Raw genomic sequence first — 14,388 nt, 5'->3', positions numbered from 1 at the left:
TTCGAATATGTCCGACAACCCCCAGGAAAAATATGTTTGCGAGCTCGAGGAAATTCCAGAAGTTGGTGACATAAGTGGAGCATCCCTTCAGAAACCATGTCAAGAGGAGAGCAAGAGCAAGAGCAAGAGCAAGAGCAAGAGCAAGAGCAAGAGCAAGAGCAAGAACCTGATTGATCAGCTCGACAACTTCTTGGATGAGATGCCACACCACCATGATGGCGACAAGAACTTCAAGACCGACCAAGATGTGATCCCATGCTGTCACGAGGTTGTAGCGATCTAGCTTCACCGCTCGAAACTGAAAGAAGCTGGAGACTACGCCGGAAGGCAGCCACTCCGAGATGGTCCGCGAGGTCATCCAGACGTCAAGATTGGCGCTGTAAACCTAGCGAGGAAGTCACGGAGCGGAGGGGAGGAGACGGTCACCTCGAAGTCGACGAAAGTCACTCGAGTCTTGATGTCTATCCACTGATGCTGCTGGAGGTCACCAACGATGGCCAGAAGGTCCGGGTAGTTGTTGATGTCAATGAAGAACCCTCCTCCAGGATAGAGGCCGAAGTACCCCCACTGAATGATCTCGTCTGTCTCTGTGGAGTCCTGCAAGACAGTCAGGCAGGTGCTGGAGCAAAGGGGGGACAGAGACTGCTGGCTGCTTCCTTACCTTCCATTGGAAGGCGCTCGAAACCCTGGCAGGAAGGTTTTGAGGGGAGCTGCCGTCGGTTCCTAGGAAGGTCTTCTCTTCGTCGTGGAAGTTGAAGGTGCCGTAGCATTGACGCACGACGAGCCTCTTGGCTGTCCGGGAGCACACGGACTCCCCGACCCTCAGCTGTCGCAGCCTGATGCCAGTCGGCACGTACATGTTGCCGAACTCAAAGCTGTTGTTGGTGAAGGCAGTGTTGTTCACCAGCAGCACCTGGCCAACGTTGTTGAGCACAAACTTCCAGAAGGTTTCAGGTGTAGCAATGCTCTCAGATGGGACAATCTTAGACCTGAACAGCTCTTCGAGGTGATGTGTTTGCCCCCTGTCTTTAAACATCATCGTAGAAGCCGTAAAAGCTGCGAGGAAGATGATGAAAGCAAGAAGTTCGCACATCCACCCTCGCAGGGAAAACTGAGCTTTTCTGACATAGGCCAGAGCCTCCTTGTCATTCTCTCCTTCATCACTGAAAAGTTTCTCCGGAGGCATGGTTGCCTTGGCGAACCGGAGGGTTGTCGATCAAGACCTGCTTTCTTGTTGATTTGCTGGTCTATTTGTGCGCATCGCTTCGACCTGATAGATCTTTAGTTGCCAGCGAATCTTGTCAAAGTTTAACGAGCCATTCAAAGACATCAAGTAAAGAACATGAAGTAAAGCAAAGAAAATACAGTGTTGTTTCATTCCCGCCTTCACCCCTACACCCATCCTCCCTCTCCCTCCGCTGCCCAGGCTCCGTAGCTCCCTCTTCCTCCTAGCGGCTCCCTCTCCCTCCTAGGCTCCCTGTCCCTGTCCCTCTCCCTGTCCCTGTCCCTCTCCCTCTCCCTCTCCCTGCTCCAGGCTCTCGCCTGCCATGTGCCGCAATTCTCTTGACCCAACCGTTGAGAATCTGCATGTTAGTTGCATACCCGGTGTTGCCTGGTGGAATGCTGACCCCCACCCCCTCGAAAATCTCTTTTGGCACCCCACCCCCCCGATCCACCCAGGATCAGAGAAATGCTTCACGATGCGACTCTGGTCGTGTTTGCGCTTGTGGGCATGGCGAGCAGCAATGGAGGGGTGGGGGGGTTGCAGACGGAAGGCCATGCCAGTCGAACATGCCTTGCGAGCTGGAAGAGAGCACGTGCCATGACGTTGAGAGGAGGAGAATCGGATGAGGAAGAGGAATTCGGGCCAGGGCGCCTCAATGATGCGATGAAAGGTGAGGAGGAGACAGAGCATGCCGGAGCGCTTAGTATGATCTCACTCATTCCGATGCAGATATCAACTTCTACAGAACGACAGATGGATACAGCCTCGAACCTGCCCCTCAGTATAGCCTCCGAACAGCGGATCAAGACGAAGGCGTGGTGAGATTGCGACACTAGCGATTTGCAGGCGATGAAGAAGAGAGGTTGCAGGATTATGGCGCTCATGGATTCATGTTCAACATTGTAGCAAAAAGGAGTGTTGTCATCACCGGGGTTCAAATCTGTTCTGCAGACGGCGGGCCGTGAGAGCTGTAAAGCAACAGACCGAAGCTCTGATGTTGCGACAGGTTTGATTATGACATTTACACCTGCCCTCAACCCTGGGAGCATTCGTTTCAGGATGAGACCAAATGGACAGCATGCGGCGGAGGGTTTCGAGTATCTTGCGTGCAAGTGTGTCTGTCTGTCGTTGAATCAGCGCAGGTGAACATTCCTGGTCATGAGCATGGGGAGTACGGGAAGTTGCCCTTCACAGATGGTGTGTATCAGCTTGCGCCCTTTCGCTTCTCTTCCCAGTTGATGTGCTGCTCGCTTGCATGTCACCCATGATCTCAAAGAGGGCGTCAAGATCTCGGGGGGGCAGACAAGAGCGTTCTACATTCACAGCAAGAACGAAGACACCGCCGTCGGGTATCACCTTCTCGGAGATTCAAGGTTGACCCTGTGCTACCCTCCTCGCTCCTGAGGCTTCGCAGCATATTCGACGGCCCCTTTATCGACAAGAAGGACAAGAACGTGACGGAACGAGACGCAAACATCCTCATCACCACCGGGACGACTTTCAACCAGCCGATGCCGTTCAAAGAAGGTGAGCGCTGTTGAACACACGCCTTGAGATGACACTAATGTAATCGTTTCAGCTCAGTTAGACGATCTTTATCGAGGCTTCTTAGGTATCATTGAGTATGAGTTAGATCACTAGATAAACTACGCGGCCCGTCCGATCCGACCGGCAGTCACTGGCACTGAGCAGCCGGCCCGGGGCCGCCTTAAACTTGAACTGCACGCAGCGGGTCCGATTGAGGTCCCGGCGCCGTTGAACTTCGGAATTTCGTGTAGGCCCACCGTACTGTAACTTCACGGTGACCGTACCGACAGCGGCGGCGTACGGTCGCCGGCCCGCCGCGGGGCGGCCGTCACTTTTGGCCAGTCACGCGGCGACTCGTCAGTGTACGGTCAGGCCCAGGTCAAGCCTCCTCGACTCTCCTGATTGTCCTCGTACTGATTTTTAACTTAACTTTGAGTAAAGTACTGTGTCACTTGTCTCTCATCACTCGAGTACCATACAGAACTGAACAACTTCAAGCAGTGAGTCCGACCGATCAGTATCATCTGAGTCAGTATCATCAGTATCATCAGTATCATCAGTATCATCAGTATCATCAGTATCATCAGTATCATCAGTATCATCAGTATCATCAGTATCATCAGTATCATCAGTATCATCAGTATCATCAGTATCATCTGAGTCAGTATCATCCGAGTATCATCAGTATCATCAGTATCATCAGTATCATCAGTATCATCAGTATCATCAGTATCATCAGTAGTATCATCAGTATCATCAGTATCATCAGTATTCTTCAGTATTCAAGTCTTCACAAGTCCGTCACAGTCCCCCGGGGCCGCCTACTCAGCTGAATATTCCCCCGTAACGGCGATAACGGTCATTAACTGACGATTTTTTTCTTGTTTTTTTCTAAATCAGAAGTTAAAACGTCCAAAATTATTTGTCAACTGTACAACAGCGTTGGAGAGCAGGAGAAACACAGGAAGATCAGAACAAGAAGATCAGAAAACAAGAAGATCAGAAAACAAGAAGATCAGAAAAAGAAGATCAGAAAACAAGAAGATCAGAAAACAAGAAGATCAAGGCACCTCAAAGCAGGACAACACGAGTGAAAGCGAGGGTCTAAACAAGGGTCTAAACAGGTTTACCTACAAAAGTGGAGGAAGAGGTTGAGGCAGACAAGGGAGAAGCGAACAGCAGCTAGCATACCAATGGCTTCCTTGGTTTTGATACAGAAGCGACAAGCGTGCCAGAAGAGAAAGGAGCTCTATGAAAAAGTAAAGAATCATGAGAAATACGTGCAAACTGTTCTGAAAACCTGGGACAAGAGCAAATCCGGCGGATTGAACTTTGAGGAGCTGAAAGAGTATCTGAAAGACATCAGTCAGGGTCGGGCTCCAACAGACACTGAAGTTCAGTGGGTGATTCAGACAGCGACCAAGGAAGGTGGGAAGTTCAACCCCGAGTGGGTCTCCGGGAAGATGGAAATTAAACCACCAGAGTTCGCAGCGGCAGCGCATGCTTGGCAATCATACCAGGAGAACCGCGAGATGATCGACGAGGTGTTCTCTAGATTTGACGTGCATAAGCGAGGGCGACTCAACTGGGAGGAGCTGAAGAAGGTTCTGACTGAGCTCAACGACGGGGACGAGCCGACCAAGGAGGAGGTAGACTGGGTGATGAAGAAGTCGGACATCGTCGGGAACGGAGAGATCGACAAGCCTGAGCTCATTCAAGCCATCGCCGTCTGGTACTCACATGTCGACGGAAATGTCGCGAGCACGGAGAGAGTGCCAGGAAGTAGCTCGTGTTGTGTGCTGCAGTGAGAAAGGAGAAGAGCAGGTGGATTGCTGAGCTTGTCGAGTTTGATCTCATGTATTTCTACAGGCTGTTGCAAATCAAGCCATGCGCAACTAAGTTAATGCAAAGTGAGTAAAGTTTGAGGTGCCGCGTCGTCACGCTCGTCACATCTTCCAAGGCCCAGGAGCTTGTTGCACGTGATTCATGGCGAGAAACTGAAAGTCGCTCGGCGTCTCGCGTATGAGAGAAGCTGACGGGCCGAGGCGGCCGATGACATTGCGAACAGCCTGGCAAGAAAGAGATGCAAAGGGTCAGAGCGAGTCGAGAAGGAAGAGGGAAGAAGGAGAGGTCGGTACGGGGAGGTGGCTCAACAACCTCCATGAAGCGACGCTGAGCGACGATCTGCTGCTCCCAGCCGGAGTCACCTGAGTCCATCACTCTCTTGTGCTGCTCGTTGATCTGCAAGGCGAGTCAAGCAAGCAAGGAGCTGGATGCTTCCTCACGTCTCGCAGCTGATGCTCCAAAACCTTGAGGGTTCTCTCCCGCACCACAGACGCGTCATGAGCCTCTGCTACGTCGTTGATCATCCTCGCCATGACGTCGAGTCGCTCGTGATCCACACCTCGCCTCACCAGCTCTGACCCAGCCTGCCTCACAACGTCACCTCTCAGACCGTCGGACCTCCGACAGACACTCACGGTCCTCGCCAAGTTGCTCAACCTGCTCTCAAGGATCGCGTTCTCCTGCAGCAGCCGATGGTTCTGCTGCTTCAACTCCACGTACCCTCTCTGTAGAGCTTCGTTGCCTTGACCAGACGCGCTCGCCCCATTGGAAGAGATCTGAGCCTGCAGCATTGAGAGTTTGGACGTGAGCTCGTCGACTTTGCTGCTCTTGGACTGAATCTCCATGTCCTTGCTCGACAGTCTTCTGCTCATCTCAGCCGTCAGGTTCTTCTCTATCGCTTCACATCGATGCAGCTGCTCGTCCAGGCGCTCACTCAGCTCCTTGATCCTGTCATCTCGCGCGCGAATGTTGGCGTCCATGTCGTTGAACTCTTCCTCCCGCTGCTTGCGTTCGTTTCTGATGATGGACTCGAGGACAGCTCGGTCAGTCATCATCTTGTTCTTGATCGCCTCCAGGTTCTCGACCTCCAAGTCTCTCGCTCGCAGTCGGTCCATCAGTTGTTGATCTGCTCGATTCAGCAGCTGCGTGATCTCTGTGTCCCTCTGTGACAGGGTCTGTCGCACTTGAATCAGCTTCCCGTTCAGGTCCAGAATTTCCTCGTCACGCCTCCTCAGCTCCTCTTGGCACTTCTCCAGTCGCATCTGCATGTCGCTCGCCGCCTTGAACCGCATGGCAACTTCTGCTTGATACTCGCGTTCAATCTCCGAGCGGATGCGAGAGTAGTCCATCCTATGTTGGCCCTGGTTGTGTTGCTGCACCTGCAACAGCAGGTGAAGTTTGTCTTCCAGTAGAGCCAGGCACGCTGTCAGCGAGTCTGTCCTCCTGCCGAGACCTTCGTCTTCGAATCTGTTTTGACCAATCGGTGCAGTGGAAGCAAGCTCCTGCCGTTGCGATTGTATCTTGTCCTCCAACGCCTTAATGCGCTTCACGATTTCCTCGGGGTCCTTGAGCATATGAACTTCTCTCACGAGGTTAGAGAGCGCCAGCTGACTTGCGCGTTCGTTGTAGTAGAGCTCTCGCACAGACGTCAGCTGCACCTCGAGCTCCTCTATGATCCTCGCCTGCATGTCCATCTGAGGGGACCGCGAGAGGTATCCAACCCTGGTGGGGCTTCGAGGGCTACGACCCGGTAAGGAAGGAGAGTTGTCCGACATGGCACCGCCATGAAAGTTCTCAGCATGCTGCTGGACGTTTGAGTCTAGTGAAGAAGGCGAGGGAAGCGCTTGAGCTTTGGCTCTTGCTTCAGCTTCTTGCATTCGCCTTCTCCGCTCGAGCAACTCCAGGTAAACTTGCTTTGCCAGTCTCATGCGGATAAACCGCTGGATTGTGACACACGACGCCTTGCGAAGCAATCGAATCTTCTTGACCACGATGCGGGCGAGGTGACCTCTGACCACCCGCTGCAGGATCTTCACCTGCCCAACAAGCAGTCTACTCCTCTCCTCCTCAAGCTTGTCGTATATCTCTCGGCGCATGAAGATCTTAGTCTTGCCGACCCTGTAGTGCTCGTCGGGCATTCTCAGCGACCGACACATGTGAGTCGCGGCGACCCTCAAGTCACCCGGAGGTGGCTGCACGAGGATGGAGAACCTGGAGGTGAAGTCCTGGTGCAGCACGCGCACAGGGAAACCAGCGCGAGAGACTCTGACAGCTTCCATGAGGCCTGAGCATCGCAACTGATCCAAGATCATCTCCGGCTCAAGCTTTCCAGGCTCCTTCTGCGAGTTGGGATTGATGCAACGGACGAAATGAGGTTGAGCGGCATTGATCCTCATCATCAAATCGGTGAGCTGGCGTTTGAACTTTGACGTGACACTCTCGAAGAAGAGCGATGACTGCCCTTTGGGTCCTTTCTTGGTGTTCTGCTCCATCTTGCTTAGATGATCTTGAAAGATTTGTCGAATGTACTCATTGTGGGAGGTTGAGAGCAACTCCAGCATAGAGGGCTGTACCGGGTCTTTGTTCTTGAAGCAGAAGCCTTGAGCGTCGTAAACTACCTCAGCTGCGTAGTGCTTTAGAGTAAACTGCGTTCCCTTCATCTTTGCGGTGTAAATGTAAGGGTTGTCTTGAATTTCACTCTTCAGCTTCGTGCAATAAGTCTCGTCGTTGCCGTTTGGCATTAAGCATTGTTCGTCTAGCAGAGCCAGCATCCCCGTCCTCTTCGCTTCTATCATTTCTATGCATTTCGTGTTTGTCTGAAAGTAGAAGTCTTCATAGCTCCATTGGATATCCTCTTTTTGATATTCTTGAATTTCCAAAGAAAAGTTAAATTCATTGAAGTGCCCCTGCAGCTTTTCGTTTGCGTAATTGATGCAAAATTGTTCGAAGTGATTCGTCTTGAAATGCTCAAAACCAAAGATGTCCAAGATCGAAATCGTCTTTGTCTTCGTCCCGACCTGTTACCACATACTCAGAAGGCACCATAATACATCCATGTTGGACCTCATAACGCAGAGTTTGATTGATTCGAGAAACCAGCATGTCAAACAAGTTCCCATACAAGGCTCTAGCTAGTGCATCACGTGCGTCAACAGCCTGTCAAGCAGTTAATCTAAAATGATCAGAGGCATGAAGATCAACCTGCTGCTGGCTCTGAGAGACACGATAGAAGTCGCCGCCTACTGTTGGACCAGCCTGGATGTGCCGCACAACCAGCGCTGCCACCAACTTTTCCGTGTCGCATCCCAACAATTTGGCGCAAATCTTAGACTCGTAGTCATCTGCACTCACAACGGCTCCTCCCTCCTTGTCTGCTCCTATCGTCATGTTGCCAAGATGCAACACAGCAGCCAGCACGTTGAAAATTGAGTCTCGCTCTGCAGCTGCAATGCCGATCGCTTCCAAAGCAGCCAGCGTATTTTGAAAGGATGTAGCAGGCCTGTAGTATGCTTTGTTAACCGGCTATACAACAAGCTTTCTGTTTACCTGTATCCTACTGAAACTTTGCATCCCTTCCGAATGTACGAGAAGTGTTCCGCGGACCTCAGTCCAAGTGCCTGTGTGAGGGGGATGTTTTGACCAGCTTGCGTACAAAGTTGATAGAAAATATGAAAATTTCTTTCTCCTTCTTCTTGTCCCACCACGCGAGACTTCTCCAGGAGATAGGTGTCAATCTTGGCACCAATTAGTGCAAATCTATCATCAAAGGAAATGTCGATGTATTTTCCGAATCGAGAGGAGTTATCATTCCTCAATGTTTTGGCATTACCGAATGCTTCGAGCACTGGGTTGCACTGCAAAACTTGTTGCTCAGTGTTTGCTGTCGTAGCAGTGTGATGGGCGACCGCTGCCAAGTACTGCATCATGAACTTTGTGCTTTCCGTCTTTCCTGATCCACTGTCTCCACTCACAAGAATTGTTTGGTCCTTCCTCGTTGTTTGTAAGTTCATGAAAGCCGATTCACTGATTGCAAAAACGTGTGGGGATGTATTATCGATTTGATGCTTACGGTACGAATGCAGAATCTCTGGACTGTAGATTTTGATTTCTTGCCACGGATTCATTGCCACCAGGATCGGCCCTGTTCGAGTGTAGATCTTATTCTGTAGATAACGTTGCATCAAGCTATGCAGCATGTTGGGTTCGTCTAGGTCTGGCAGAAGAGTCAAATTATCCACTGTTTCCATCCCTTGCGGTGTCCTCTGTGACACTTTATCACTTCCTCTGGGTACAGTGACTCGCTTTCCATCTTCAGTGGCGATCACAAGCTCCCTGTACACAGGTGTCAAAGATTGAGAGCCTGCTAGATAGCAACGCGACCTCTCGTGCACTTGCTCGACTATCCCTCCCACCCATTTCAGGTTTGAAACCTTCAACCAGACCCTCGCTGTAATATGAACCGAAGTCATCGCTCGACCTGCAAACTCCACTGAGTCTCTCTGGGCAGCTGGCACCGGCAAACCCTCACAAGCAATTCAAAAGCTTCGGTCCTGTGCTCCTTACAAATATCTCCTCAGCCCTTCAGCTGCAATCCAGCATCCCCTGCCAACATAACCCTCGATCAGCAACCCGGTCGCGTTAGTGTCAATGGAGGACAGCGAAGACTAGCTAGCACAGCGAGTCATAAGCATCGAACTTCATCGATCTGTGATCAGAGAGCGTTTGTTTCCTCGAAATCGACAAAAATTCTGGGGTGTACAGGCAGGTGGGAACGGATCAGGGGACGCGAGGTTCGAGGACCGAGTTGGGCAAAGCGAGGAGCGGGAGAGGCGGGAGGCAGCGGAAGATGGGGAGAAAGGGAAATAGGCATGGACGGGAAGAGAAAGAAGGTGAGAAGCTGTCTGAGGGGAGGGCAGGAGGGCAGGAGGAGGCGCTGCCGTCTGCTCATAATAGCATGAGGAGCGGCAAGCGCTGCGAATCACCATGGGGTGGTGGGGTAGGTAAGGAGTATCAATGACGGGGTACTTTGAGGGTAAAGTAGGGGGTGGGTAAAGAGGTGTAGGGTAAGAGGAAGTCATAGGGTACTACAGTGGAGTCGGGTAAATGGAAGTAGGGTAGGGTATGTACGAGGGGGTCATTCAGTACCTAGGGGGGTAGTTTAAATGGAGTTTGAGGGGGGTGACAAAGATTGGAATGGAAGCTCATGGGGGGTGGGGTGGGTCCGGGGAACGGCAGAAGAGGTACCCTCACAGATGGGGGTACTCGAAGGATGTAGGGGGGGGTGGATGCTGTTGACTTCGCAAGGTTGGTACATGTTGTGATAACCGTTACCTTTCCGTTATGGGTGGAATCCACCATCGTAAAATGCCAAGATGCCGGCGCTGAGTGAGGTGAAGGAGAGGAGGAGGACCAGGAGGACCAGGAGGACCAGGAGGACCAGGAGGACCAGGAGGACCAGGAGGACCAGGAGGACCAGGAGGACCAGGAGGACCAGGAGGACCAGGAGGACCAGGAGGACCAGGAGGACCAGGAGGACCAGGAGCAGGAAAAGCAGGAGTACCAGGATCATGACCAGGAGCATCAGGAGTAGGAGCAGGGGGGGGCAGGAGCAGCAGGAGCAGCAGGAGAAGCAGGAGCAGGAGCAGGAGCAGGAGCAGGAGCAGGAGCAGGAGCAGTATATTGGAAATTGCAGGTTCTGAAAAGGTAGTAGATGACGACAACAAGTACGTGGTGGCAGACGAGGAGGGACAGGGAGTCTTTAACCTTGTCAAGAGCGAGCGAGAGGACGAGAAAGCAAAGGACGAGGAGATCTTGATATGCGCCTTCAGCAGACAAAGGTAAGGATAGGGATAAGAGAGCTCCTGAAAGCCATCCACTTTAAGAACCTAGAATATCATAGTACAATGTAGTCGAGGGGCTGACAGACAAGCTTGCACCTTAGGTTGTTTTTGCTCTCAGCGGACTTGTGAACCCTGAGCGTGCTGAGCTCCGAAGTTTGGCATGTGCCATGGGAGCTCAATATCGACAAGATGTGACCACAGACACGACTCATGTTGTCTGCAAGTTCGACGGAACTCCCAAAATTGCCCAAGCAAGGCAGCAAGGTTGCTTCATCGTAAGAACAGAGTATGAAGAGAGGCGCAGAAACGTTTGAATGATTTGTTGTAGCTGGATACAGGCTTGTCATCACGAACAAAAGCGGCTACCTGAGGGTGTTATGTCTGCATTTTGTTTCGATTTGCCTGCTCAAACATCCCAGACGACTTTCTTCTTCACAAACAAGATCAGAATCCGCCAGCAAGCAAGAGGCCTCGAACTGATGTACAATCACACGGAAAGGTGACCTCTAGCCATCGCCGACTCCCCTGATCAGTGCTAGTATAGAACGTCGACTCGTCGCAGAAGCTTCCAGCAAGTGTCGAACTGCCTGGTTCTTGGATGCAAGCTGAAGTTGCCTTGCTAGGAAAAGATCAAGTGGACGAGGAGACTTCAAAAATGGTGGACGGTGACATCAAGAGGTTTCGAGACTACCTCGCCTCTCAGGTTCTCCGATCCTCGTCACTGTGGAAGTAGTGAAACCCTTGCAGGTGAAGGACAACCAAGACAAGGAGACGATTGCCCGCAAAGGTCTGCTGGAGGCTTTCGTGTATGCCAAGGAATGTCATGAGCAGCACGGAGACTTGAAATCGTTTCAAGACGAATGGTGAACCCCCTTATCACGCTTTCGTCCTCTCTGACGACAGCAGGATCGGGCCGATTCCACTGGCTCTTCAACGTCTTCTCGAGGTGAAGGACCTCATGCAAGACCACGGGAGTCCCTAAGCTCTGCTGTCAGGATTTACCGGCGAATGTGACGACGAAAAGGATAGAAGAGCTTCACGGTATCTTCGACCTCGGTTGCTTCAAGCAGCGGCTGACTCTCTCTAGATGTTTATCAACTCGTTCTAAGTCGTTCACCCACCTAGTGATTCTGATGGGTTATAACAAAGTAGCTGGCCAGCTTTTAGTGCCTTGTCTCGCTACCCAATCTCACAGCAACCTCTGCCCCAGTATCTTGCCGGCTGTCAATCCAGCTGCCTCGTCATGTCGGATATGTCAGGAGGGCCGGCGCCGGGTAAGGACAGCGACGGGGAGGAGCCCTCGTCGACTAGAGGAATTTTCCCCTCCTCCTTCCAGTCATACTGCCCCCTGCATCTGCTCCGCATCTGCGACCCTATGCAGCCGCATATCGCTGCTCACGGTCGGTCAGCAGCGGCGCACTTGGCATGGCGTTGCCTCCCGGGGGCATCGGCTGGAACTCATGATCGGACGGGCTTGACCTTGTCAGCATGAACCAAAGGGGGCTCACTGCTGCCTCGGAGCATCTGTATCAGAGCTGGTGGCTCCTCCTTGCTTCGCAGCGTGCCATGTCGGATGGGAAGTGAGGGGAGGAGCGCGAGGAAGAAGAAGAGATGCAGGCAACGTCATGACTTTCTCAGGACGAAGTTGGCGACCATAAGGAGAAGCTCTCCCTGATTCCCTTGAGCTTCGACTCATACATGCAAGTTGCTACCTCTGGCAGAGCTTCGCACGTGTACAGATTCCTCGCGTCCAACGCATGGCTGCTCATATTCGCCTGTGTCATGTTCAGAGACCTCCGCTGTGTGCTCGGGCTGCATCTTGCCTTGTGCCATGCTGACTCCAGCTGGTTTGTACGTCAATGAAGGCGCAATGTGGATGGCAAGTTGACCTTCAGGCAGGACCCCCGGTGACGAAAGATTTGTTCTTCTTCCTCCTCTCCGATGAAGAATTGAGGATCTCCAACCCACTCGAAGAGCCCATCTCCTCCCTACTGTCAGTTCTCTCCTCCACGCGTCTTCCTCTCACCTTGGTAAAGGATGCTGGCCAGGCTGTCAGCATGTTGAAACTCTCGAACCTCCTGCGCGTCAGGGTGAGCCACGTCTGACACGACGACAAAGAAGCCGCCAGGACGCAGAATGCGATGGATCTCCTGCACTGCACGTTCGAGGCCCTGCTCAGGGCGAGCAAAGTGTCTCCACATATGGATGAGGGAGCACGCGTCATACACCAGGTCGATGCTTCCTGCCAAGTCACGTCAAAGAGTTCGAGATCTTGCTGCTTCCTCACCGTCGGGGACCCTCATGAGCTCAGGCAGCAGCTCTCCCTCTATCTGTGACGAGGCACTTAAGACTCTCTCTCAGCAGCCGCCACAACCTTGTGAATGTTGGAGCGATTGAAAACAAGCTTGCTCTTGTCTGCTCGCGCGTAGATGCCTTCACCATCGATGGGAAACCAGGAGGAGAGGAAGTTGATGTCGATATTAGTCACAGAGCCTTTCTGGGACATGAAGAACTGCTCCTCGCTCAGATGACCTTCTCTCTACCTCCTCGTCACCTGTAACGGAGAACTGCCTCCCCCCACATCGATAGAGCTGAAGGTTGGCGGGAGCCCCATTGAAGACGACGTCTGATGCTCCTCCTGGATGAGACTTAGTCCTGAAGCTGTCAAACGATGGGGGCAAATACGAAGAGAAGAATGAGGAGGAGAGGAAAAAAGGAAAGAGGAGGAAGTGAGACAGGAGAATTACTTGAAGAACACGGACAGTCTTTAGAATGGCTGCCCACTTGTAGATGGCATCTTGATTCCTGTAAAAGCATCTCAAGAGAGAAATAAGAACAGTCTCCTAACAGGCAGTATCCGATGTCTCGCAGCGCATCCACCTCCTCCTGTAGTGAGCAGAAGTCGTTTCTTCGCATCACCCGGTTAAACTCCCAGCCATGCCTGGAGCATGTCGTCGCACCATCCTCGCATTTGCAATCCTTGCGGCCTGAATGTCAGCCATCACCTGACCACTGTCCTCTACCTCAGTCCGATGCCCAGGCCAACAAAACTTCTTCCGCCTAGCGCGAACCTCTTCCCACCTCAGTTGCAAGCTTGTCTCAACTGCCTTGTTTCACCACTCCACCACAACCTCAGCATTCCTCCGACCTTGAGGCGGCCAAAATCTGCTAGAAGCCGTCGGCATGAAAGTCGCCAGCATGGGGTGATCCGCATCGTTGGAACACTTGTGGAAGTAGAACTTTGATCGAGCCAGACAGGCTTCTTCGTCCCGCCCAACGTTGAGGCTCCTGTGCATGCTGAGTCAAGATCTGAAGAAAGCTGGCGGAGGAGAGAAGGCAAGTGCGAGTGAGAGGAAGGCACAAAGGGAGAGCGATAGCCAACATCATCCATGTGAATGGAGGGCACAGGAGACGTTCCTGTAAGCATCTTCCGTATCATCTTCAGATCCTCCCCAGCCACTCTCGTTGTGACAGTCGCCGTCGATCCAGCAGCGACCTCTCACTGCTCTCTCTTCGCTCCCTCCTGCCACCCACACCCGACACCCTCCCTCCCCAGCTGTCGCCCACGCCACCGCCACCGCTAGCCACCATGACGACATGTGCAATGAGGACAGAGAATTACAATGAGTGAACTTGACTTAGAGAAAAATTGCTGCCCTTGGTCTCCCCTTTCCTTCCCATGCCTCGTTCCGCTCCGCTTCCACAGCTCGCCTGCTCTCCATCAGCCTCATCCGCTTCTTCTCCTTCCTCCCTCGCCATTCATCGCTCACTCGCTCCTCCTGCTACAGCTACCGGCTCCCTCTCCTCTTACATCCTAACGTCAGCTTCCTCACATGAATGCACATTGCTCTCGGTGTTGGCCCTATGCTTCACCCTCTTCTATGCCTCCACTAAACCCTCTCAAACCTCTCGCCCTTCCTCTCCATCCCTCCTCCTCACCCTCTCCATCCC

The 14,388-nt window shown here is 52.4% G+C and overlaps 6 protein-coding genes across 6 annotated transcripts in view; 3 read left to right on the top strand and 3 right to left on the bottom strand.

The window, feature by feature from the left end:
- GUITHDRAFT_103434 (hypothetical protein) overlaps positions 1 to 1,186 on the bottom strand; it is a gene marked incomplete at both ends in the record, with an annotated part of 3,277 nt that extends 2,091 nt beyond the window's left edge. The window contains 3 exons of the mRNA XM_005837768.1: positions 20 to 385; positions 427 to 597; positions 662 to 1,186. Coding sequence (XP_005837825.1) covers positions 20 to 385; positions 427 to 597; positions 662 to 1,186 — 1,062 coding nt within the window. The remainder of the gene's footprint in view (positions 1 to 19; positions 386 to 426; positions 598 to 661) is intronic.
- Positions 1,187 to 1,822: 636 nt separating this feature from the next.
- Positions 1,823 to 2,866, top strand: GUITHDRAFT_134950 (hypothetical protein; the record flags this gene model as incomplete). The annotated part of the gene is made up of 8 exons (XM_005837767.1): positions 1,823 to 1,895; positions 1,955 to 2,043; positions 2,095 to 2,186; positions 2,232 to 2,337; positions 2,368 to 2,422; positions 2,502 to 2,598; positions 2,640 to 2,752; positions 2,805 to 2,866. The coding sequence occupies 8 exons, from the start codon at positions 1,823 to 1,825 to the stop codon at positions 2,864 to 2,866; spliced, it is 687 nt and encodes a 228-aa protein (XP_005837824.1).
- An 838-nt stretch (positions 2,867 to 3,704) lies between these two features.
- GUITHDRAFT_92844 (hypothetical protein) lies at positions 3,705 to 4,688 on the top strand. The gene is made up of 2 exons (XM_005837766.1): positions 3,705 to 4,576; positions 4,622 to 4,688. The coding sequence occupies exon 1, from the start codon at positions 3,946 to 3,948 to the stop codon at positions 4,558 to 4,560; it is 615 nt and encodes a 204-aa protein (XP_005837823.1). The 5' UTR covers positions 3,705 to 3,945; the 3' UTR covers positions 4,561 to 4,576; positions 4,622 to 4,688.
- A 10-nt stretch (positions 4,689 to 4,698) lies between these two features.
- Positions 4,699 to 10,178, bottom strand: GUITHDRAFT_134948 (myosin; the record flags this gene model as incomplete). The annotated part of the gene is made up of 9 exons (XM_005837952.1): positions 4,699 to 4,821; positions 4,910 to 4,993; positions 5,038 to 5,181; positions 5,233 to 7,614; positions 7,694 to 7,753; positions 7,799 to 8,096; positions 8,144 to 8,929; positions 8,978 to 9,074; positions 9,953 to 10,178. The coding sequence occupies 9 exons, from the start codon at positions 10,176 to 10,178 to the stop codon at positions 4,699 to 4,701; spliced, it is 4,200 nt and encodes a 1,399-aa protein (XP_005838009.1).
- Positions 10,179 to 10,604: 426 nt separating this feature from the next.
- On the top strand, positions 10,605 to 11,419 carry GUITHDRAFT_103430 (hypothetical protein; the record flags this gene model as incomplete). The annotated part of the gene is made up of 6 exons (XM_005837765.1): positions 10,605 to 10,723; positions 10,766 to 10,809; positions 10,857 to 10,936; positions 10,982 to 11,140; positions 11,185 to 11,300; positions 11,344 to 11,419. The coding sequence occupies 6 exons, from the start codon at positions 10,605 to 10,607 to the stop codon at positions 11,417 to 11,419; spliced, it is 594 nt and encodes a 197-aa protein (XP_005837822.1).
- Positions 11,420 to 12,071: 652 nt separating this feature from the next.
- Positions 12,072 to 13,733, bottom strand: GUITHDRAFT_134947 (hypothetical protein; the record flags this gene model as incomplete). Its single annotated transcript, XM_005837764.1, is given in 9 exon segments — positions 12,072 to 12,212; positions 12,232 to 12,281; positions 12,464 to 12,679; positions 12,725 to 12,767; positions 12,812 to 12,949; positions 12,992 to 13,075; positions 13,185 to 13,242; positions 13,286 to 13,378; positions 13,555 to 13,733. The coding sequence occupies 9 exon segments, from the start codon at positions 13,731 to 13,733 to the stop codon at positions 12,072 to 12,074; spliced, it is 1,002 nt and encodes a 333-aa protein (XP_005837821.1).
- Positions 13,734 to 14,388: the final 655 nt, after the last annotated feature.

The sequence above is a fragment of the Guillardia theta genome (genome assembly GCF_000315625.1).
Source record: "Guillardia theta CCMP2712 unplaced genomic scaffold GUITHscaffold_13, whole genome shotgun sequence".
Lineage (NCBI taxonomy): Eukaryota > Cryptophyceae > Pyrenomonadales > Geminigeraceae > Guillardia > Guillardia theta.
Note: the sequence above shows the minus strand (reverse complement) of the source record. Positions and strands in the feature narration are given on the sequence as shown.